The 22,290-nt window shown below is 58.3% G+C and overlaps 1 protein-coding gene across 1 annotated transcript in view; it reads right to left on the reverse strand.

The window, feature by feature from the left end:
* Nucleotides 1-22,290, reverse strand: part of stac3 (SH3 and cysteine rich domain 3) — a 112,357-nt gene that overhangs the window by 68,558 nt on the left and 21,509 nt on the right. The window contains exons 6-8 of the mRNA XM_072567315.1: nt 22,038-22,087; nt 16,080-16,183; nt 14,060-14,111 (exon numbers count right to left, since the gene is read on the reverse strand). Coding sequence (XP_072423416.1) covers nt 14,060-14,111; nt 16,080-16,183; nt 22,038-22,087 — 206 coding nt within the window. The remainder of the gene's footprint in view (nt 1-14,059; nt 14,112-16,079; nt 16,184-22,037; nt 22,088-22,290) is intronic.

A 22,290-nucleotide genomic window follows, 5' to 3' on the forward strand; every position in this document is an offset into this window, starting at 1 on the left:
CCCACACTCCCTGTCTCACACTCCCTGTCTCCACCCTGTCCCACTCTCCCTGTGTCTCCCTGTCCCACACTCCCTATCTCTCCCTGTCCCACACTCCCTGTCTCTCCCTGTCCCACACTCCCTGTGTCTCCCTGTCCCACACTCCCTGACTCTCCCTGTCCCACACTCCCTGACTCTCCCTGTCCCACACTCCCTGTCTCTCCCTGACCCACACTCCCTGACTCTCCCTGTCCCACACTCCCTATCTCTCCCTGTCCCACACTCCCTGTCTCTCCCTGACTCACACTCCCTGACTCTCCCTGTCCCACACTCCCTGTCTCTCCCTGACCCACACTCCCTGTCTCTCCCTGTCCCACACTCCCTGTCTCTCCCTGTCCCACACTCCCTATCTCTCCCTGTCCCACACTCCCTGTCTCTCCCTGTACCACACTCCCTGTCTCTCCCTGTCCCACACTCCCTGACTTTCCCTGTCCCACACTCCCTGTCTCTCCCTGTCCCACACTCCCTGTCTCTCCCTGTCCCACACTCCCTGTCTCTCCTTGTCCCACACTCCCTGTCCCACACTCCCTGTCTCTCCCTGTCACTCCCTGTCCCACACTCCCTGTCCCACACTCCCTGTCTCTCCCTGTCCCACACTCCCTGACTTTCCCTGTCCCACATTCCCTGTCTCTCCCTGTCCCACACTCCCTGTCTCCCCTTGTCCCACACTCCCTGTCTCTCCCTGTCCCACACTCCCTGTCTCTCCCTGTCCCACATTCCCTGTCTCTCCCTGTCCCACACTCCCTGTCTCTCCCTGTCTCTCCCTGTCCCACACTCCCTGTCTCTCCCTGTCCCACACTCCCTGTCTCTCCTTGTCCCACACTCCCTGTCTCTCCCTGTCCCACACTCCCTGTCCCACACTCCCTGTCCCACACTCCCTGTCCCACACTCCCTATCTTTCCCTGTCCCACATTCCCTGACTCTCCCTATCCCACACTCCCTGTCCCACACTCCCTGTCTCTCCCTGTCCCACACTCCCTGTCTCTCCCTGTCCCACACTCCCTGTCCCACACTCCCTGTCCCACACTCCCTGTCCCACACTCCCTATCTTTCCCTGTCCCACATTCCCTGTCTCTCCCTGTCCCACACTCCCTGTCTCTCCCTGTCCCACACTCCCTGACCCTCCCTGTCCCACACTCCCTGTCTCACCCTATCCCACACTCCCTGTCTCTCCCTGTCCCACACTCCCTGTCTCTCCCTGTCCCAAATTCCCTGTCCCACACTCCCTGTCCCACACTCCCTATCATTCCCTGTCCCACATTCCCTGACTCTCCCTGTCCCACACATCCCTGTCCTACACTCCCTGTGTCTCCCTGTCCCACACTCCCTATCTCTCCCTGTCCCACACTCCCTGTCTCTCCCTGTCCCACACTCCCTATCTCTCCCTGTCCCATACTCCCTATCTCTCCCTGTCCCACACTCCCTGTCTCTCCCTGTCCCACACTCCCTGACTCTCCCTGTCCCTCACTCCCTGACTCTCCCTGTCCCACACTCCCTGTCTCTCCCTGTCCCACACTCCCTGACTGTCCCTGTCCCACACTCCCTATCTCTCCCTGTCCCACACTCCCTGTCTCTCCCTGTCCCACACTCCCTGTCTCTCCCTGTCCGACACTCCCTGTCTCTCCCTGTCCCACACTCCCTGTCTTTCCCTGTCCCACACTCCCTGTCTCTCCCTGTCCCACACTCCCTGTCTCTCCCTGTCCCACACTCCCTGTGTCTCCCTGTCCCACACTTCCTGACTTTCCCTGTCCCACACTTCCTGACTTTCCCTGTCCCATACTCCCTATCTCTCCCTGTCCCACAATCCCTGACTCTTCTTGTCCCACACTCCCTGTCCCACACTCCCTGTCTCTCCCTGTCCCACACTCCCTGACTTTCCCTGTCCCACACTCCCTGACTCTCCCTGTCCCACACTCCCTATCTCTCCCTGTGCCACACTCCCTGACTCTCGCTGTCCCACACTCCCTATCTCTCCCTGTCCCACACTCCCTGTCTCTCCCTGTCCCACACTCCCTGACTTTCCCTGTCCCATACTCCCTATCTCTCCCTGTCCCACACTCCCTGTCTCTCCCTGTCCCACACTCCCTGTCTCTCCCTGTCCCACACTCACTATCTCTCCCTGTCCCACACTCCCTGTCTCTCCCTGTCCCACACTCCCTGTCTCTCCTTGTCCGACACTCCCTGTCCCACACTCCCTGTCTCTCCCTGTCCCACACTCCCTGTCTCTCCCTGTCCCACACTCCCTGTCTCTGCCTGTCTCTCCCTGTCCCACACTCCCTGTCTCTCCCTGTCCTACACTCCCTGTCTCTCCTTGTCCGACACTCCCTGTCCCACACTCCCTGTCTCTCCCTGTCCCACACTCCCTGTCTCTCCCTGTCCCACACTCCCTGTCTCTGCCTGTCTCTCCCTGTCCCACACTCCCTGTCTCTCCCTGTCCCACACTCCCTGTCTCTCCCTGTCCCACACTCCCCTTCTCTCCCTGTCCCACACTCCCTGTCTCTCCCTGTCCAACACTCCCTATCTCTCCCTGTCCCACACTCCCTGTCTCTCCCTGTCCAACACTCCCTGTCTCTCCCTGTCCCACACTCCCTGTCTCTCCCTGTCCCACACTCCCTGTCTCTCCCTGTCCCATACTCCCTGTCACTCCCTGTCCCACACTCCCTGTCTCTCCCTGTCCCACACTCCCTATCTCACCCTGTCCCACACTCCCTGTCTCTCCCTGTCCCACATTCCCTGACTCTCCCTGTCCCACATTCCCTGACTCTCCCTGTCCCACACTCGCTGTCCCACACTCTCTGTCTCTCCCTGTCCCACACTCCCTATCTCTCCCTGTCCCACACTCCCTGTCTCTCCCTGTCCCACACTCCCTATCTCTCCCTGTCCCACACTCCCTGTCTCTCTCTGTCCCACACTCCCTGTCTCTCCCTGTCCCACACACCCTGTCTCTCCCTGTCCCACACTCCCTGTCTCTCCCTGTCCCACACTCGCTGTCCCACACTCCCTATCTCTCCCTGTCCCACACTCCCTGTCTCTCTCTGTCCCACACTCCCTGTCTCTCCCTGTCCCACACTCCCTGTCTCTCCCTGTCCCACACTCCCTGACTCTCCCTGTCCCACACTCCCTGTCTCTCCCTGTCCCACACTCCCTATCTCTCACTGTCCCACACTCCCTGTCTCTCCCTGTCCCACACTCCCTATCTCTCCCTGTCCCACACTCCCTGTCTCTCCCTGTCCCACACTCGCTGTCCCACACTCCCTATCTCTCCCTGTCCCACACTCCCTGTCTCTCTCTGTCCCACACTCCCTGTCTCTCCCTGTCCCACACTCCCTGTCTCTCCCTGTCCCACACTCCCTGTCTCTCCCTGTCCCACACTCCCTGACTTTCCCTGTCCCATACTCCCTATCTCTCCCTGTCCCACACTCCCTGTCTCTCCCTGTCCCACACTCCCTATCTCACCCTGTCCCACACTCCCTGTCTCTCCCTGTCCCACATTCCCTGACTCTCCCTGTCCCACATTCCCTGACTCTCCCTGTCCCACACTCGCTGTCCCACACTCTCTGTCTCTCCCTGTCCCACACTCCCTATCTCTCCCTGTCCCACACTCCCTGTCTCTCCCTGTCCCACACTCCCTATCTCTCCCTGTCCCACACTCCCTGTCTCTCTCTGTCCCACACTCCCTGTCTCTCCCTGTCCCACACACCCTGTCTCTCCCTGTCCCACACTCCCTGTCTCTCCCTGTCCCACACTCGCTGTCCCACACTCCCTATCTCTCCCTGTCCCACACTCCCTGTCTCTCTCTGTCCCACACTCCCTGTCTCTCCCTGTCCCACACTCCCTGTCTCTCCCTGTCCCACACTCCCTGACTCTCCCTGTCCCACACTCCCTGTCTCTCCCTGTCCCACACTCCCTATCTCTCACTGTCCCACACTCCCTGTCTCTCCCTGTCCCACACTCCCTATCTCTCCCTGTCCCACACTCCCTGTCTCTCCCTGTCCCACACTCGCTGTCCCACACTCCCTATCTCTCCCTGTCCCACACTCCCTGTCTCTCTCTGTCCCACACTCCCTGTCTCTCCCTGTCCCACACTCCCTGTCTCTCCCTGTCCCACACTCCCTGACTCTCCCTGTCCCACACTCCCTGTCTCTCCCTGTCCCACACTCCCTGTCTCTCCCTGTCCCACACTCCCTGTCCCACACTCCCTGTCTCTCCCTGTCCCACACTCCCTGTCTCTCCCTGTCCCACACTCCCTGTCTCTCCATGTCCCACACTCCCTGTCTCTCCCTGTCCCACACTCCCTGACTCTCCCTGTCCCACACTCCCTATCTCTCCCTGTCCCACACTCCCTATCTCTCCCTGTCCCACACTCCCTGTCTCTCCCTGTCCCACACTCCCTGTCTCTCCCTGTCCCACACTCCCTGACTCTCCCTGTCCCACACTCCCTGTCTCTCCCTGTCCCACACTCCCTGTCTCTCCCTGTCCCACACTCCTTGTCTCTCCCTGTCCCACACTCCCTGACTTTCCCTGTCCCACACTCCCTATTTCTCCCTGTCCCACACTCCCTGACTCTCCTTGTCCCACACTCCCTGTCCCACACTCCCTATCCCACACTCCCTGTCCCACACTCCCTGTCTCTCCCTGTCCCACACTCCCTGTCCCACACTCCCTATCTTTCCCTGCCCCACATTCCCTGTCTCTCCCTGTCCCACACTCCCTGTCTCTCCCTGTCCCACACTCCCTATCTTTCCCTGCCCCACATTCCCTGTCTCTCCCTGTCCCACACTCCCTGTCTCTCCCTGTCCCACACTCCCTATCTCTCCCTGTCCCACACTCCCTGACCCTCCCTGTTCCACACTCCCTGTCTCACCCTATCCCACACTCCCTGTCTCTCCCTGTCCCACACTCCCTGTCTCTCCCTGTCCCACACTCCCTGTCTCTCCCTGTCTCTCCCTGTCCCACACTCCCTGTCCCACACACCCTGTCTCTCCCTGTCCCACACTCCCTATCTCTCCCTGTCCCATACTCCCTGACCCTCCCTGTACCACACTCCCTGTCTCTCCCTGTCCCACACTCCCTGTCTCTCCCTGTCCCACACTCCCTATCTCTCCCTGTCCCACACTCCCTGTCTCTCCCTGTCCCACACTCCCTGTCTCTCCCTGTCCCACACTCCCTGACTCTCCCTGTCCCACACTCCCTGTCTCTCCCTGTCCCACACTCCCTGTCTCTCCCTGTCCCACACTCGCTGTCCCACACTCCCTATCTCTCCCTGTCCCACACTCCCTGTCTCTCTCTGTCCCACACTCCCTGTCTCTCCCTGTCCCACACTCCCTGTCTCTCCCTGTCCCACACTCCCTGACTCTCCCTGTCCCACACTCCCTGTCTCTCCCTGTCCCACACTCCCTGTCCCACACTCCCTGTCTCTCCCTGTCCCACACTCCCTGTCTCTCCCTGTCCCACACTCCCTGTCTCTCCGTGTCCCACACTCCCTGTCTCTCCCTGTCCCACACTCCCTGACTCTCCCTGTCCCACACTCCCTATCTCTCCCTGTCCCACACTCCCTATCTCTCCCTGTCCCACACTCCCTGTCTCTCCCTGTCCCACACTCCCTGTCTCTCCCTGTCCCACACTCCCTGACTCTCCCTGTCCCACACTCCCTGTCTCTCCCTGTCCCACACTCCCTGACTTTCCCTGTCCCACACTCCCTATTTCTCCCTGTCCCACACTCCCTGACTCTCCTTGTCCCACACTCCCTGTCCCACACTCCCTATCCCACACTCCCTGTCCCACACTCCCTGTCTCTCCCTGTCCCACACTCCCTGTCCCACACTCCCTATCTTTCCCTGCCCCACATTCCCTGTCTCTCCCTGTCCCACACTCCCTGTCTCTCCCTGTCCCACACTCCCTATCTTTCCCTGCCCCACATTCCCTGTCTCTCCCTGTCCCACACTCCCTGTCTCTCCCTGTCCCACACTCCCTATCTCTCCCTGTCCCACACTCCCTGACCCTCCCTGTTCCACACTCCCTGTCTCACCCTATCCCACACTCCCTGTCTCTCCCTGTCCCACACTCCCTGTCTCTCCCTGTCCCACACTCCCTGTCTCTCCCTGTCTCTCCCTGTCCCACACTCCCTGTCCCACACACCCTGTCTCTCCCTGTCCCACACTCCCTATCTCTCCCTGTCCCATACTCCCTGACCCTCCCTGTACCACACTCCCTGTCTCTCCCTGTCCCACACTCCCTGTCTCTCCCTGTCCCACATTCCCTGTCCCACACTCCCTGTCCCACTCCCTATCTTTCCCTGTCCCACATTCCCTGACTCTCCCTATCCCACACTCCCTGTCCCACACTCCCTATCTCTCACTGTCCCACACTCCCTATCCCACACTCCCTGTCCCACACTCCCTATCTCTCCCTGTCCCACACTCCCTGTCTCACCCTGTCCCACACTCCCTGTCTCTCCCTGTCCCACATTCCCTGACTCACCCTGTCCCACACTCCCTGTCTCACCCTGTCCCACACTCCCTGTCTCTCCCTGTCCCACATTCCCTGACTCTCCCTGTCCCACACTCGCTGTCCCACACTCCCTGTCTCTCCCTGTCCCACACTCCCTATCTCTCCCTGTCCCACACTCCCTGTCTCTCCCTGTCCCATACTCCCTGTCTCTCCCTGTCCCACACTCCCTATCTCTCCCTGTCCAACACTCCCTGTCTCTCCCTGTCCCACACTCCCTGACTCTCCCTGTCCCACACTCCCTGTCTCTCCCTGTCCCATACTCCCTGTCTCTCCCTGTCCCACACTCCCTGTCTCTCCCTATCCCACACTCCCTGTCTCTCCCTGTCCCACACTCCCTGTCTCTCCCTGTCCCACACTCCCTGACTCTCCCTGTCCCACACTCCCTGTCTCTCCCTGTCCCACACTCCCTGTCCCACACTCCCTATCTCTCCCTGTCCCACACTCCCTGTCTCTCCCTGTCCCACACTCCCTGTCTCTCCCTGTCCCACACTCCCTGTCCCACACTCCCTATCTCTCCCAGTCCCACACTCCCTGTCTCTCCCTGTCCCACACTCCCTGTCCCTCCCTGTCCCACACTCCCTGACTCTCCCTGTCCCACACTCCCTGTCTCTCCCTGTCCCACACTCCCTGTCCCACACTCCCTGTCTCTCCCTGTCCCACACTCCCTGTCTCTCCCTGTCCTACACTCCCTGTCTCTCCCTGTCCCACACTCCCTGTCTCTCCCTGTCCCACACTCCCTGACTCTCCCTGTCCCACACTCCGTAATCTCCCTGTGCCACACTCCCTGTCTCTCCCTGTCCCACACTCCCTGTCTCTCCCTGTCCCACACTCCCTGACTCTCCCTGTCCCACACTCCCTGTCTCTCCCTGTCCCACACTCCCTGTCTCTCCCTGTCCCACACTCCCTGTCTCTCCCTGTCCCACACTCCCTGACTTTCCCTGTCCCACACTCCCTATTTCTCCCTGTCCCACACTCCCTGACTCTCCTTGTCCCACACTCCCTGTCCCACACTCCCTATCCCACACTCCCTGTCCCACACTCCCTGTCCCACACTCCCTATCTTTCCCTGCCCCACATTCCCTGTCTCTTCCTGTCCCACACTCCCTGTCTCTCCCTGTCCCACACTCCCTATCTCTCCCTGTCCCACACTCCCTGACCCTCCCTGTTCCACACTCCCTGTCTCACCCTATCCCACACTCCCTGTCTCTCCCTGTCCCACACTCCCTGTCTCTCCCTGTCCCACACTCCCTGTCTCTCCCTCTCTCTCCCTGTCCCACACTCCCTGTCCCACACACCCTGTCTCTCCCTGTCCCACACTCCCTATCTCTCCCTGTCCCATACTCCCTGACCCTCCCTGTCCCACACTCCCTGTCTCTCCCTGTCCCACACTCCCTGTCTCTCCCTGTCCCACATTCCCTGTCCCACACTCCCTATCTTTCCCTGTCCCACATTCCCTGACTCTCCCTATCCCACACTCCCTGTCCCACACTCCCTAAATCTCTCCCTGTCCCACATTCCCTGACTCACCCTGTCCCACACTCCCTGTCTCACCCTGTCCCACACTCCCTGTCTCTCCCTGTCCCACACTCCCTATCTCTCCCTGTCCCACACTCCCTGACCCTCCCTGTTCCACACTCCCTGTCTCACCCTATCCCACACTCCCTGTCTCTCCCTGTCCCACACTCCCTGTCTCTCCCTGTCCCACACTCCCTGTCTCTCCCTGTCTCTCCCTGTCCCACACTCCCTGTCCCACACACCCTGTCTCTCCCTGTCCCACACTCCCTATCTCTCCCTGTCCCATACTCCCTGAACCTCCCTGTCCCACACTCCCTGACCCTCCCTGTCCCACACTCCCTGTCTCTCCCTGTCCCACATTCCCTGTCCCACACTCCCTGTCCCACACTCCCTAAATCTCTCCCTGTCCCACATTCCCTGACTCTCCCTGTCCCACACTCGCTGTCCCACACTCCCTGTCTCACCCTGTCCCACACTCCCTATCTCTCCCTGTCCCACACTCCCTGTCTCTCCCTGTCCCACACTCCCTGTCCCACACTCCCTATCTCTCCCTGTCCCACATTCCCTGTCTCTCCCTGTCCCACACTCCCTGTCTCTCCCTGTCCCACACTCCCTATCTCTCCCTGTCCCATACTCCCTGACCCTCCCTGTCCCACACTCCCTGTCTCACCCTGTCCCACACTCCCTGTCTCTCCCTGTCCCACACTCCCTGTCTCTCCCTGTCCCACATTCCCTGACTCTCCCTGTCCCACACTCCCTATCTCTCCCTGTCCCACACTCCCTGTCTCACCCTGTCCCACACTCCCTGTCTCACCCTGTCCCACATTCCCTGACTCTCCCTGTCCCACACTCGCTGTCCCACACTCCCTGTCTCTCCCTGTCCCACACTCCCTGTCTCTCCCTGTCCCACACTCCCGATCTCTCCCTGTCCCACACTCCCTATCTCTCCCTGTCCCATACTCCCTGACCCTCCCTGTCCCACACTCCCTGTCTCACCCTATCCCACACTCCCTGTCTCTCCCTCTCCCACACTCCCTGTCTCTCCCTGTCCCACATTCCCTGACTCTCCCTATCCCACACTCCCTGTCCCACACTCCCTATCACTCCCTGTCCCACACTCCCTGTCTCACCCTGTCCCACACTCCCTGTCTCTCCCTGTCCCACATTCCCTGACTCTCCCTGTCCCATACTCCCTGTCTCACCCTCTCCCACACTCCCTGTCTCTCCCTGTCCCACAATCCCTGACTCTCCCTGTCCCACACTCGCTGTCCCACACTCCCTGTCTCTCCCTGTCCCACACTCCCTATCCCTCCCTGTCCAACACTCCCTGTCTATCCCTGTCCCACACTCCCTGTCTCTCCCTGTCCCACACTCCCTGTCTCTCCCTGTCCCACACTCCCTGTCTCTCCCTGTCCCACACTCCCTGTCTCTCCCTGTCCCACACTCCCTGTCTCTCCCTGTCCCACACTCCCTGTCTCTCCCTGTCCCACACTCCCTGACTCTCCCTGTCCCACACTTCCTGTCTCTCCCTGTCCCACACTCCCTGACTCTCCCTGTCCCACACTCCCTATCTCTCCCTGTCCCACACTCCCTATCTCTCCCTGTCCCACACTCCCTGTCTCTCCCTGTCCCACACTCCCTGTCTCTCCCTGTCCCACACTCCCTGTCTATCCCTGTCCCACACTCCCTGACTCTCCCTGTCCCACACTCCCTGACTCTCCCTGTCCCACACTCCCTATCTCTCCCTGTCCCACACTCCCTGTCTCTCCCTGTCCCACACTCCCTGTCTCTCCCTGTCCCACACTCCCTGACTTTCCCTGTCCCATACTCCCTATCTCTCCCTGTCCCACACTCCCTGACTCTCCTTGTCCCACACTCCCTGTCCCACACTCCCTGTCTCTCCCTGTCACACACTCCCTGACTTTCCCTGTCCCACACTCCCTGTCTCTCCCTGTCCCACACTCCCTATCTCTCCCTGTCCCATACTCCCTGACCCTCCCTGTCCCACACTCCCTGTCTCACCCTATCCCACACTCCCTGTCTCTCCCTCTCCCACACTCCCTGTCTCTCCCTGTCCCACACTCCCTGTCTCTCCCTGTCCCACACTCCCTGTCCCACACTCCCTATCTTTACCTGTCCCACACTCCCTGTCCCACACTCCCTATCTTTCCCTGTCCCACATTCCCTGACTCTCCCTATCCCACACTCCCTGTCCCACACTCCCTATCACTCCCTGTCCCACACTCCCTGTCTCACCCTGTCCCACACTCCCTGTCTCTCCCTGTCCCACATTCCCTGACTCTCCCTGTCCCACACTCCCTGTCTCACCCTGTCCCACACTCCCTATCTCTCCCTGTCCCACATTCCCTGACTCTCCCTGTCCCACACTCGCTGTCCCACACTCCCTGTCTCTCCCTGTCCCACACTCCCTATCTCTCCCTGTCCCACACTCCCTGTCTCTCCCTGTCCCACACTCCCTGTCTCTCCCTGTCCCACATTCCCTGACTTTCCCTGTCCCATACTCCCTATCTCTCCCTGTCCCACACTCCCTGACTCTCCTTGTCCCACACTCCCTGTCTCTCCCTGTCCCACACTCCCTGACTCTCCCTGTCCCACACTCCCTGTCTCTCCCTGTCCCACACTCCCTGTCTCTCCTTGTCCCACACTCCCTGTCCCACACTCCCTGTCTCTCCCTGTCCCACACTCCCTGACTCACCCTGTCCCACACTCCCTGTCTCTCCCTGTCCTACACTCCCTGTCTCTCCCTGTCCCACATTCCCTGACTCTCCCTATCCCACACTCCCTGTCCCACACTCCCTGTCTCTCCCTGTCCCACACTCCCTGTCTCTCCCTGTCCCACACTCCCTATCTCTCCCTGTCCCACACTCCCTGTCTCTCCCTGTCCCACACTCCCTGTCTCACCCTGTCCCACACTCCCTGTCTCTCCCTGTCCCACACTCCCTGTCCCACACTCCCTATCTTTCCCTGTCCCACATTCACTATCTCTCCCTGTCCCACACTCCCTGTCTCTCCCTGTCCCACACTCCCTATCTCTCCCTGTCCCATACTCCCTGACCCTCCCTGTCCCACACTCCCTGTCTCACCCTATCCCACACTCCCTGACTTTCCCTGTCCCACACTCCCTGTCTCTCCCTGTCCCACATTCCCTGTCCCACACTTCCTGTCCCACACTCCCTATCTTTCCCTGTCCCACATTCCCTGACTCTCCCTATCCCACACTCCCTGTCCCACACTCCCTGTCTCTCCCTGTCCCACATTCCCTGACTCTCCCTGTCCCACACTCGCTGTCCCACACTCCCTGTCTCTCCCTGTCCCACACTCCCTATCTCTCCCTGTCCCACACTCCCTGTCTCTCCCTGTCCCACACTCCCTGTCCCACACTCCCTATCTTTCCCTGTCCCACATTCCCTGTCTCTCCCTGTCCCACACTCCCTGTCTCTCCCTGTCCCACACTCCCTGTCTCTCCCTGTCCCACACTCCCTGTCTCTCCCTGTCCCATACTCCCTGTCTCTCCCTGTCCCACACTCCCTGTCTCTCCCTGTCCCATACTCCCTGTCTCTCCCTGTCCCACACTCCCTGTCTCTCCCTGTCCCACACTCCCTGTCTCTCCCTGTCCCATACTCCCTGACTCTCCCTGTCCCACACTCCCTATCTCTCCCTGTCCCACACTCCCTGTCTCTCCCTGTCCCACACTCCCTGTCCCACACTCCCTGTCTCTCCCTGTCCCACACTCCCTGACTCTCCCTGTCCCACACTCCCTGACTCTCCCTGTCCCACACTCCCGATCTCTCCCTGTCCCACACTCCCGATCTCTCCCTGTCCCACACTCCCTGTCCCACACTCCCTGTCTCTCCCTGTCCCACATTCCCTGTCTCTCCCTGTCCCACACTCCCGATCTCTCCCTGTCCCACACTCCCGATCTCTCCCTGTCCCACACTCCCTGTCCCACACTCCCTGTCTCTCCCTGTCCCACACTCCCTGTCTCTCCCTGTCCCACATTCCCTGACTCTCCCTGTCCCACACTCCCTGACTCTCCCTGTCCCACACTCCCTGTGTCTCCCTGTCCCACACTCCCTGTCTCTCCCTGTCCCACACTCCCTGACTCTCCCTGTCCCACACTCCCTGACTCTCCCTGTCCCACACTCCCTATCTCTCCCTGTCCCACACTCCCTATCTCTCCCTGTCCCACACTCCCTGTCTCTCCCTGTCCCACACTCCCTGTCCCACACTCCCTGTCCCACACTCCCTATCTCTCCCTGTCCCACACTCCCTATCTCTCCCTGTCCCACACTCCCTGTCTCTCCCTGTCCCACACTCCCTGTCTCTCCCTGTCCCACACTCCCGATCTCTCCCTGTCCCACACTCCCTGTCCCACACTCCCTGTCTCTCCCTGTCCCACACTCCCTGTCCCACACTCCCTGTCTCTCTCTGTCCCACACTCCCTGTCTCTCCCTGTCCCACACTCCCTGACTCTCCCTGTCCCACACTCCCTGACTCTCCCTGTCCCACACTCCCTGTGTCTCCCTGTCCCACACTCCCTGTCTCTCCCTGTCCCACACTCCCTGACTCTCCCTGTCCCACACTCCCTGACTCTCCCTGTCCCACACTCCCTATCTCTCCCTGTCCCACACTCCCTATCTCTCCCTGTCCCACACTCCCTGTCTCTCCCTGTCCCACACTCCCTGTCCCACACTCCCTGTCCCACACTCCCTATCTCTCCCTGTCCCACACTCCCTATCTCTCCCTGTCCCACACTCCCTGTCTCTCCCTGTCCCACACTCCCTGTCTCTCCCTGTCCCACACTCCCTATCGCTCCCCGTCCCACACTCACTGTCTCTCCCTGTCCCACACTCCCTGTCTCTCCCTGTCCCACACTCCCTATCTCTCCCTGTCCCACACTCCCTGTCTCTCCCTGTCCCACACTCCCTATCTCTCCCTGTCCCACACTCCCTGTCTCTCCCTGTCCCACACTCCCTGTCTCTCCCTGTCCCACACTCCCTGTCTCTCCCTGTCCCACACTCCCTGACTCTCCCTGTCCCACACTCCCTGTCTCTCCCTGTCCCACACTCCCTGTCTCTCCCTGTCCCACACTCCCTATCGCTCCCCGTCCCACACTCACTGTCTCTCCCTGTCCCACACTCCCTGTCTCTCCCTGTCCCACACTCCCTATCTCTCCCTGTCCCACACTCCCTGTCTCTCCCTGTCCCACACTCCCTATCTCTCCCTGTCCCACACTCCCTGTCTCTCCCTGTCCCACACTCCCTGTCTCTCCCTGTCCCACACTCCCTGTCTCTCCCTGTCCCACACTCCCTGACTCTCCCTGTCCCACACTCCCTGTCTCTCCCTGTCCCACACTCCCTGTCTCTCCCTGTCCCACACTCCCTATCTCTCCCTGTCCCACACTCCCCTCCTTGATATGACCTTCTGATCAGCTCCCTCCATTCCCCCTCTGATGTATAGTGTTTTCTTTAACACTATCGGATAGATGTTGTGAAACTTGAAAGGGTTCAGAAAAGATTTACAAGGATGTTGCCAGGGTTGGAGGATCTGAGCTGCAGGGAGAGGCTGAACAGGCTGGGGCTGTTTTCCCTGGAGTGTCGGAGGCTGAGGGGTGACATTATAGAGGTTTACAAAATTATGAGGGACATGGATAGGATAAATAGACAAAGTCTTTTCCCTGAGGTCGGGGAGTCCAGAACTAGAGGGGCATAGGTTTAGGGTGAGAGGGGAAAGATATAAAAGAGCCCTAAGGGGCAGGATGGTGCGGGAGAATATTGTGTGAGCGGCTCTGCTGAACATGTTGGAAACAGTGGGATTTTCCTGGCGGATGCAGGCTCTCCTTTTGCGTTGGTGTTGGCTGGTATCGGACTGGGGACTGGGTCAGGGTCAGAGTTTACACACGACCCCAGGTTATCGTCCTCGTGGCTTCCGGTGAAACCCCAAGCTTTCGGAGCGCGGCGCCTTTGTGACCTACCTTCCACCATTCCTCATTGGAGTCATCGAAGACAGTCACCCGATCGCCTGCACTGCAAAAGCAAGGGAAGGCAGCTGTGAGAGCCACTTCAGTTTGGAACACCCCCCAGCATTCTCCCTCCCCCCACCTCCCCACTGCCCCCGCCCCTGCCTTGTTGCACCTCAGCTCCTATACCCCAGTAACCTCCCTGAGGGGAGCACCCTGGGAGCTCCGATCACCTTGGAAACCCAGGCTGGGAGCTCATAGCGTCTTCCTGTCACTGTGTCCCTGTCTCTGGGTCAGCTCCACACCCCGCCCTTCAACCTGAACGCATCCACCCAACATGGTCAACTTGCCAACGACTGATCGCTTGCCCTATTCGCAGCTGATCAACAAATAAACCCCTCCTGCCCATCCTCGAGGATGTTCTGAACCCAGCCAGCCTCCCACGCAGTGCCCAATGCCAGGTTGGATCTGAAAGCAGCCAGAGTTCCTGCTGACTGACCCAGGCCCTGTCAGGGAGGCTGCTGGGACAACATGGCTGCTCCATCTCTGGCCCTCCCAGATCTCAGCCTGTCCCACTCACCTCACACAGGCTCTTCGGCCAACTCGGAAGGCGAGAGAATCGAGAACAGGCCATTGGACGCCTTTCTGCCGACTCACACCATCCACCCAGCACTCTGCACACCCAGCCCTCCAACCCCTTACCCAGCGACCAACACACCCAGTGCTTTGGTCACACACCCGCCCGCCTATCTCTCTCTCTCTCTCTCCCCCCTCCCCCCACTGCCCACCAATCCATCTGTTACTCCCACTGCCCACCTGTCTCTCCTTCCCACTGCCCAGTTGCCCAACTCACTCTCCCACTATCCGCCCATCTGTCACTCCCACCACAGAATTATAGAACTATACTTTATAGAAGAGGCCCTTCAGCCCACTGAGTCTATGCTGCACACTAGGCTCATAGCCTTCAATGTTATGCTCATCCAAGTACTTTTTAAAGGTAGCACAGTTTCTTACCTCAACTACCCTCCCAGGCAGTGCATTCCAGACCTCCACCACCCTCAAACCCCCTTGAAACCTGCACGCTTCCCACTTCAAATGGAGCCCATTTCTTATTCCCCCTGTGAGTAAGGGGAACAGCTGCCTCCTATCCACCCTGTCCATGTTCCTCATCTTCATATCCCCCTCGAGCAGCTCCCCCCTCAGCCTCCCCTCAGCTCTGTCGGAAACAGCCCAGGCTTATCCAGCCTCTCTCCCTCACTAAACTGCTCCATCCCAGGCAACATCCTGGTGCATCTCCTCTGCACCCCCCCCCTACTCCGGTACAATCCCATCCTCCCTGTCGTGTGGGGACCAGAACTGCACACAGTATTCCATCTGTGGCCTGACCAAAGTTCAGTACAGCTCCAACATCACATCCCAGCGCTAACCATTGAGAGCGTGACGGATAAAGGCAAGCATCCAGCCATCCTCCTGTCATTCCCACTCTCCCCTGATCCATCGGGCTGTCCATCTGAACCTCCCACCCATCTGTTAACCCCTCCCGTCCACAGCTTTTCGAGGAGGGTCGATTGGAGTCCCTCAGTTATACTCAACACTTGGTAGGAGCCTGTGGAGAAATACAAGGGAGCAATTGCAAAGCCAGGAGAAAACGTTGGGCGTTCTAAAGCGCAGCTGGGGACGGGCCAGGCCCAGCACAGAAACACACCCTTCGGTCCACACTGACCAGATATCCCGACCTCCCTGACTCCCACTGGGCCCACATCCCTCCAAACCCTTCCTGTTCATCTCTCAGATAAAAACAACACCAATGTCCCGCGCGTCCACTCAGCCCAACATGTCTGTGTAGTGGCTGATAAACAGCCTTTGCAGGAGAGAGGGTTCTTGTTTGCAGTCTAACAGGAGGTGAGCAGCAGCCCTCTCTCTCCCCCGTCACTGACTGTCTGGACGAGGGCCCTGGGCAGGGCTGAGGGACGCGCGGCCCGTTCCGAGTAGCAGTGGGGAACCCGCTGGAGGAATGGGCCGAGCGTGAACTTACTGGAAATCCAGGTCATCCTTCTCCTGAGCTTTGTATCTGTACAAAGCGACAAAGTAGTGAGTCTGTGCGAAGCCACCTCGCAGGCCCGGCTGTGGCTTCTTGGCCTGGCCGAGAGGAAGGAAAGGCAAGCTGCTGAGAAGTGTAGCATCTGAATGTTGGCAGACTGAAGCCCCCCTCCCCAACCTCCCGGCCCTGACTCAGGCTCTCGTCGGCTCCCTTCTCCCTACCTCGGGACAGTGGCCAGTTTGTTGCATTCGGCCCACACACATTGGTGGGCTTATTCAGCCCCCGAGAGCCCAGTGAGTCAAACTCCAACCTGACCTTTCCAGCAGGAGGTGTCAGGCAGCTGGGCAGGTTGGCACCTGGGTGATACCCACCACCACCACATCCCTCGTGCCACCTCAGCCATTAAGGCCCTGGGGGTAAAGCTCAATGGGCTGACCTTCCAGTCAGCGTGGCCAATCACTGACCACAAAAGGGTCTCTTCACACAATTGGGCCAGCACGGTGGCTCAGTGGTTAGCACTGCTGCCTCACAGCACCAGGGACCCAGGTTGGAGTCCAGCCTCAGGTGACTGTCTGGGTGGAGTTTGCACATTCTCCCCATGTCTGCGTGGGTTTCGTCCCACAGTCCAAAGATGTGCAGGTTAGGGTAGATTGGCCATGCTAAACTACCCACAGTGCCCAGGGATGTGCAGGTTAGGGTGGATTGGCCATGCTAAACTACCCACAGTGCCCAGGGATGTGCAGGTTAGGGTGGATTGGCCATGGGAAATTGTCCCACAGTGCCCAGGGATGTGCAGGTTAGGGTGGATTGGCCATGCTAAATTGTCCCATAGTGTCCAGGGATGTGCAGGTTAGGGTGGATTGGCCATGCTAAATTGTCCCATAGTGTCCAGGGATGTGCAGGTTAGGGAGGATTGGCCATGCTAAATTACCCATAGAGCCCAGGGATGTGCAGGTTAGGGTGAATTGGCCATGCTAAATTGTCCCATAGTGCCCAGGGATATGCAGGTTAGAGTGAATTGGCCATGCTAAATTACCCATAGTGCCCAGGGATGTACAGGTTAGGGTGGATTGGCCATGCTAAATTGTCCCATAGTGCCCAGGGATGTGCAGGTTAGGGTGGATTGGCCATGCTAAATTGTCCCATAGTGTCCAGGGATGTGCAGGTTAGGGTGGATTGGCCATGCTAAATTGTCCCATAGTGCCCAGGGATGTGCAGATTAGAGTGGATTGGCCATGCTAAATTGTCCTTTCGTGCCCAGGGATGTGCAGGTTAGGGTGGATTGGCCATGGGAAATTGTGCCATAGTGCCCAGGGATGTGCAGGTTAGGGTGGATTGGCCATGCTAAATTGTCCCATAGTGTCCAGGGATGTGCAGGTGAGGGTGGATTGGCCATGCTAAATTGTCCCATAATGTCCAGGGATGTGCAGGTTAGGGAGGATTGGCCATGCTAAATTACCCATAGTGCCCAGGGATGTGCAGGTTAGGGTGAATTGGCCATGCTAAATTGTCCCATAGTGCCCAGGGATATGCAGGTTAGAGTGAATTGGCCATGCTAAATTACCCATAGTGCCCAGGGATGTACAGGTTAGGGTGGATTGGCCATGGGAAATTGTGCCATAGTGCCCAAGGATGTGCAGATTTGGGTGGATTGGCCATGGGAAATTGTCCCATAGTGCCCAGGGATGTGCAGGTTAGGGTGGATTGGCCATGCTAAATTACCCATAGTGCCCAGGGATGTGCAGGTTAGGGTGGATTGGCCATGCTAAATTACCCATAGTGCCCAGGGATGTGCTGGTTAGGGTGGATTAGCCATGCTAAATTACCCATAGTGCCCAGGGATGTGCAGGTTAGGGTGAATTGGCCATGCTAAATTGTCCCATAGTGCCCAGGGATATGCAGGTTAGAGTGAACTGGCTATGCTAAATTGTCCCATAGTGCCCAGAGATGTTCAGGTTAGGGTGGATTGACCATGGGAAATTGTCCCATAGTGTCCATGGATGTGCAGGTTAGGGTGGATTGGCCGTGCTAAATTGCCCCATAGTGCCCAGGGATGTGCAGGTTAGAGTGGATTGGCCATGCTAAATTGTCCTATAGTGCCCAGGGATATGCAGGTTAGGGTGGATTGGCCATGGGAAATTGTGCCATCGTGCCCAAGGATGTGCAGGTTTGGGTGGATTGGCCATGGGAAATTGTCCCATAGTGCCCAGGGAAGTGCAGGTTAGGGTGGATTGGCCATGCTAAATTACCCATAGTGCCCAGGGATATGCAGGTTAGGGTGGATTGGCCATGCTAAATTACCCATAGTGCCCAGGGATGTGCAGGTTAGGGTGGATTGGCCATGCTAAATTGTCCCATAGTGTCCAGGGATGTGCAGGTTAGGGTGGATTGGCCATGCTAAATTGTCCCATAGTGTCCAGGGATGTGCAGGTTAGGGTGGATTGGCCATGCTAAATTGTCCCATAGTGTCCAGGGATGTGCAGGTTAGGGTGGATTGGCCATGGTAAATTGTCCCATAGTGCCCAGGGATATGCAGGTTAGAGTGAATTGGCCATGCTAAATTACCCATAGTGCCCAGGGATGTACAGGTTAGGGTGGATTGGCCATGGGAAATTGTGCCATAGTGCCCAAGGATGTGCAGATTTGGGTGGATTGGCCATGCTAAATTGTCCCATAGTGTCCAGGGATGTGCAGGTTAGGGTGGATTGGCCATGCTAAATTACCCATAGTGCCCAGGGATGTGCTGGTTAGGGTGGATTAGCCATGCTAAATTACCCATAGTGCCCAGGGATGTGCAGGTTAGGGTGAATTGGCCATGCTAAATTGTCCCATAGTGCCCAGGGATATGCAGGTTAGAGTGAACTGGCTATGCTAAATTGTCCCATAGTGCCCAGAGATGTTCAGGTTAGGGTGGATTGACCATGGGAAATTGTCCCATAGTGTCCATGGATGTGCAGGTTAGGGTGGATTGGCCGTGCTAAATTGCCCCATAGTGCCCAGGGATGTGCAGGTTAGAGTGGATTGGCCATGCTAAATTGTCCTATAGTGCCCAGGGATGTGCAGGTTAGGGTGGATTGGCCATGGGAAATTGTGCCATCGTGCCCAAGGATGTGCAGGTTTGGGTGGATTGGCCATGGGAAATTGTCCCATAGTGCCCAGGGAAGTGCAGGTTAGGGTGGATTGGCCATGCTAAATTACCCATAGTGCCCAGGGATATGCAGGTTAGGGTGGATTGGCCATGCTAAATTACCCATAGTGCCCAGGGATGTGCAGGTTAGGGTGGATTGGCCATGCTAAATTGTCCCATAGTGTCCAGGGATGTGCAGGTTAGGGTGGATTGGCCATGCTAAATTGTCCCATAGTGTCCAGGGATGTGCAGGTTAGGGTGGATTGGCCATGCTAAATTGTCCCATAGTGTCCAGGGATGTGCAGGTTAGGGTGGATTGGCCATGGTAAATTGTCCCATAGTGTCCAGGGATGTGCAGGTTAGGGTGGATTGGCCATGCTAAATTGTCCCATAGTGTCCAGGGATGTGCAGGTTAGGGTGGATTGGCCATGGTAAATTGTCCCATAGTGTCCAGGGATGTGCAGGTTAGAGTGGATTGGCCATGCTAAATTACCCATAGTGTCCAGGGATGTGCAGGTTAGGGTGGATTGGCCATGCTAAATTACCCATAGTGTCCAGGGATGTGCAGGTTAGAGTGGATTAGCCATGCTAAATTACCCATAGTGCCCAGGGATGTACAGGTTAGGGTGGATTGGCCATGCTAAATTACCCATAGTGCCCACAGATGTGCAGGTTAGGGTGAATTGGCCATGCTAAATTACCCATAGTGCCCCAGGGATGTGCAGATTAGTGTGGATTGGCCATGCTAAATTCTCCCATAGTGTACAGGGATGTGTAGGTTAGGGTGGAGTGGCCATGGGTAATTACCCATAGTGCCCAGGGATGTGCAGGTTAGGGTGGAGTGGCCATGGGAAGTGAATGCGCCGATCTGTGGCCCATTTCCCCTAACCCCACCTTGACTTCTTATTGGCTGTGTGGATCATTGGCCGCTGGGTCATCCGTTGCGAGCAGCCAGTCAAGGGTGGAGCTCTGATAGCAGAAAACAACCCTGTCTCTACCCTGCACCAACAACCGGAGTGCAGCAGCAGGGCTCAAGGCCCAGAATATTACAGCATCGTCTAGCACAGCAGGTCCATTCAGCCCATCGCCTTCCTCGAAAGAGCCAGCTGCTTATTCTCACGCTCTTGTTTCTACCCCACCAAATTCGAACCCACCTCCCGATTCCTCACCTTCACCCCTCAGCTTCCCATGCCAGGCCAAACGCCATGCACCCCATGCTGTTTCCAGAGTAGGGCCTGGAGGGGGTTACAGAGATAGGGAGGGGGGTGTCGGGGCTGGGGGGGTGACAGAGATAGGAAGGGGGGTGTAGGGCCTGGAGGGGGTTACAGAGATAGGGAGGGAGGTGTAGGGCCTGGAGGGGGTTACAGAGATAGGGAAGGGGGTGTAGGGACTGGAGGGGGTTACAGAGATAGGGAGGGGGGTGTAGGGACTGGAGGGGGTTACAGAGATAGGGAGGGGGGTGTAGGGACTGGAGGGAATGACAGAGATAGGGAGGGGGGTGTGGGGACTGGAGGGGGTTACCGAGATAGGGAGGGGGGTGTAGGGATGGAGGGCGTTACAGAGATAGGGAGGGGGGTGTAGGGATGGAGGGCGTTACAGAGATAGGGAGGGGGGTGTAGGGACTGGAGGGGGTTACCGAGATAGGGAGGGGGGTGTAGGGATGGAGGGCGTTACAGAGATAGGGAGGGGGGTGTAGGGACTGGAGGGGGTTACAGAGATAGGGAGGGGGGTGTAGGGACTGGAGGGGGTTACAGAGATAGGGAGGGGGGTGTAGGGACTGGAGGGGGTTACAGAGATAGGGAGGGGGTGTAGGGACTGGGGTGGGTTACAGAGATAGGGAGGGGGTGTAGGGGCTGAAGGGGGTTACCGAGATAGGGAGGGGGTGTAGGGACTGGAGGGGGTTACAGAGATAGGGAGGGGGTGTAGGGACTGGAGGGGGTTACCGAGATAGGGAGGGGTGTAGGGATGGAGGGGGTTACAGAGATAGGGAGGGGGTGTAGGGACTGGAGGGGGTTACCGAGATAGGGAGGGGTGTAGGGATGGAGGGGGTTACAGAGATAGGGAGGGGGTGTAGGGACTGGAGGGGGTTACCGAGATAGGGAGGGGGGTGTAGGGATGGAGGGCGTTACAGAGATAGGGAGGGGGTGTAGGGGCTGGAGGGGATGACAGAGATAGGGAGGGGGGTGTAGGGACTGGAGGGGATGACAGAGATAGGGAGGGGGGTGTAGGGATGGAGGGCGTTACAGAGATAGGGAGTGGGGTGTAGGGATGGAGGGCGTTACAGAGATAGGGAGGGGGGTGTAGAGATGGAGGGGATGACAGAGATAGGGAGGGGGGTGTAGGGACTGGAGGGGATGACAGAGATAGGGAGGGGGGTGTAGGGATGGAGGGCGTTACAGAGATAGGGAGGGGGTGTAGGGGCTGAAGGGGGTTACAGAGATAGGGAGGGGGGTGTAGGGACTGGAGGGGGTTTCAGAGATAGGGAGGGGTTGTAGGGGCTGAAGGGGGTTACAGAGATAGGGAGGGGGGTGTAGGGATGGAGGGCGTTACAGAGATAGTTAGGAGGTGTAGGGACTGGAGTTTGGATTTGGGCCTGGGACTGGGGCTGGTGTTGGAGTTTGGGGATGGCGGTGGGGTTGGGTTTGGGACTGGGAATTTTGACAGGGGATCTCAGCTTTTTACAGGGGACCGGGGCTTCATTTATTCCCATTCCCATTCTGTTTCCTTTCTGAAACTGGCAATCTGACTCAGCCTTTCCACGTTTGTGAAGAGGAGCTTCCCCCGTTGTAGCCTGTGGCCAGGTCCGGACAGACAGGCCACATTACCTTGGCCTCATCTGGATTATTCTTGTCTTTCTTGTCTGCTGCCTCACCACCTGCAAGAATCAGAGGGTCACTGTTAGATCGGAGCGGTTTTCGAGACCAGGGGGGGTGTGGGTGGGGGACATCGCAAGTCAACCCGTCAAAGACAGACCTCAGTGAGGTCCAAGAGCTGGAGTGGGTCAGAAATCCAGCTCATTTGGAGACTGTGGAAGAACAAAGTGAGTACAATTAATTCGACTCAATTTCGGAATGGAAA

The sequence above is a fragment of the Chiloscyllium punctatum genome, chromosome X (assembly GCF_047496795.1).
Source record: "Chiloscyllium punctatum isolate Juve2018m chromosome X, sChiPun1.3, whole genome shotgun sequence".
Taxonomy (NCBI): Eukaryota; Metazoa; Chordata; class Chondrichthyes; order Orectolobiformes; family Hemiscylliidae; genus Chiloscyllium; species Chiloscyllium punctatum.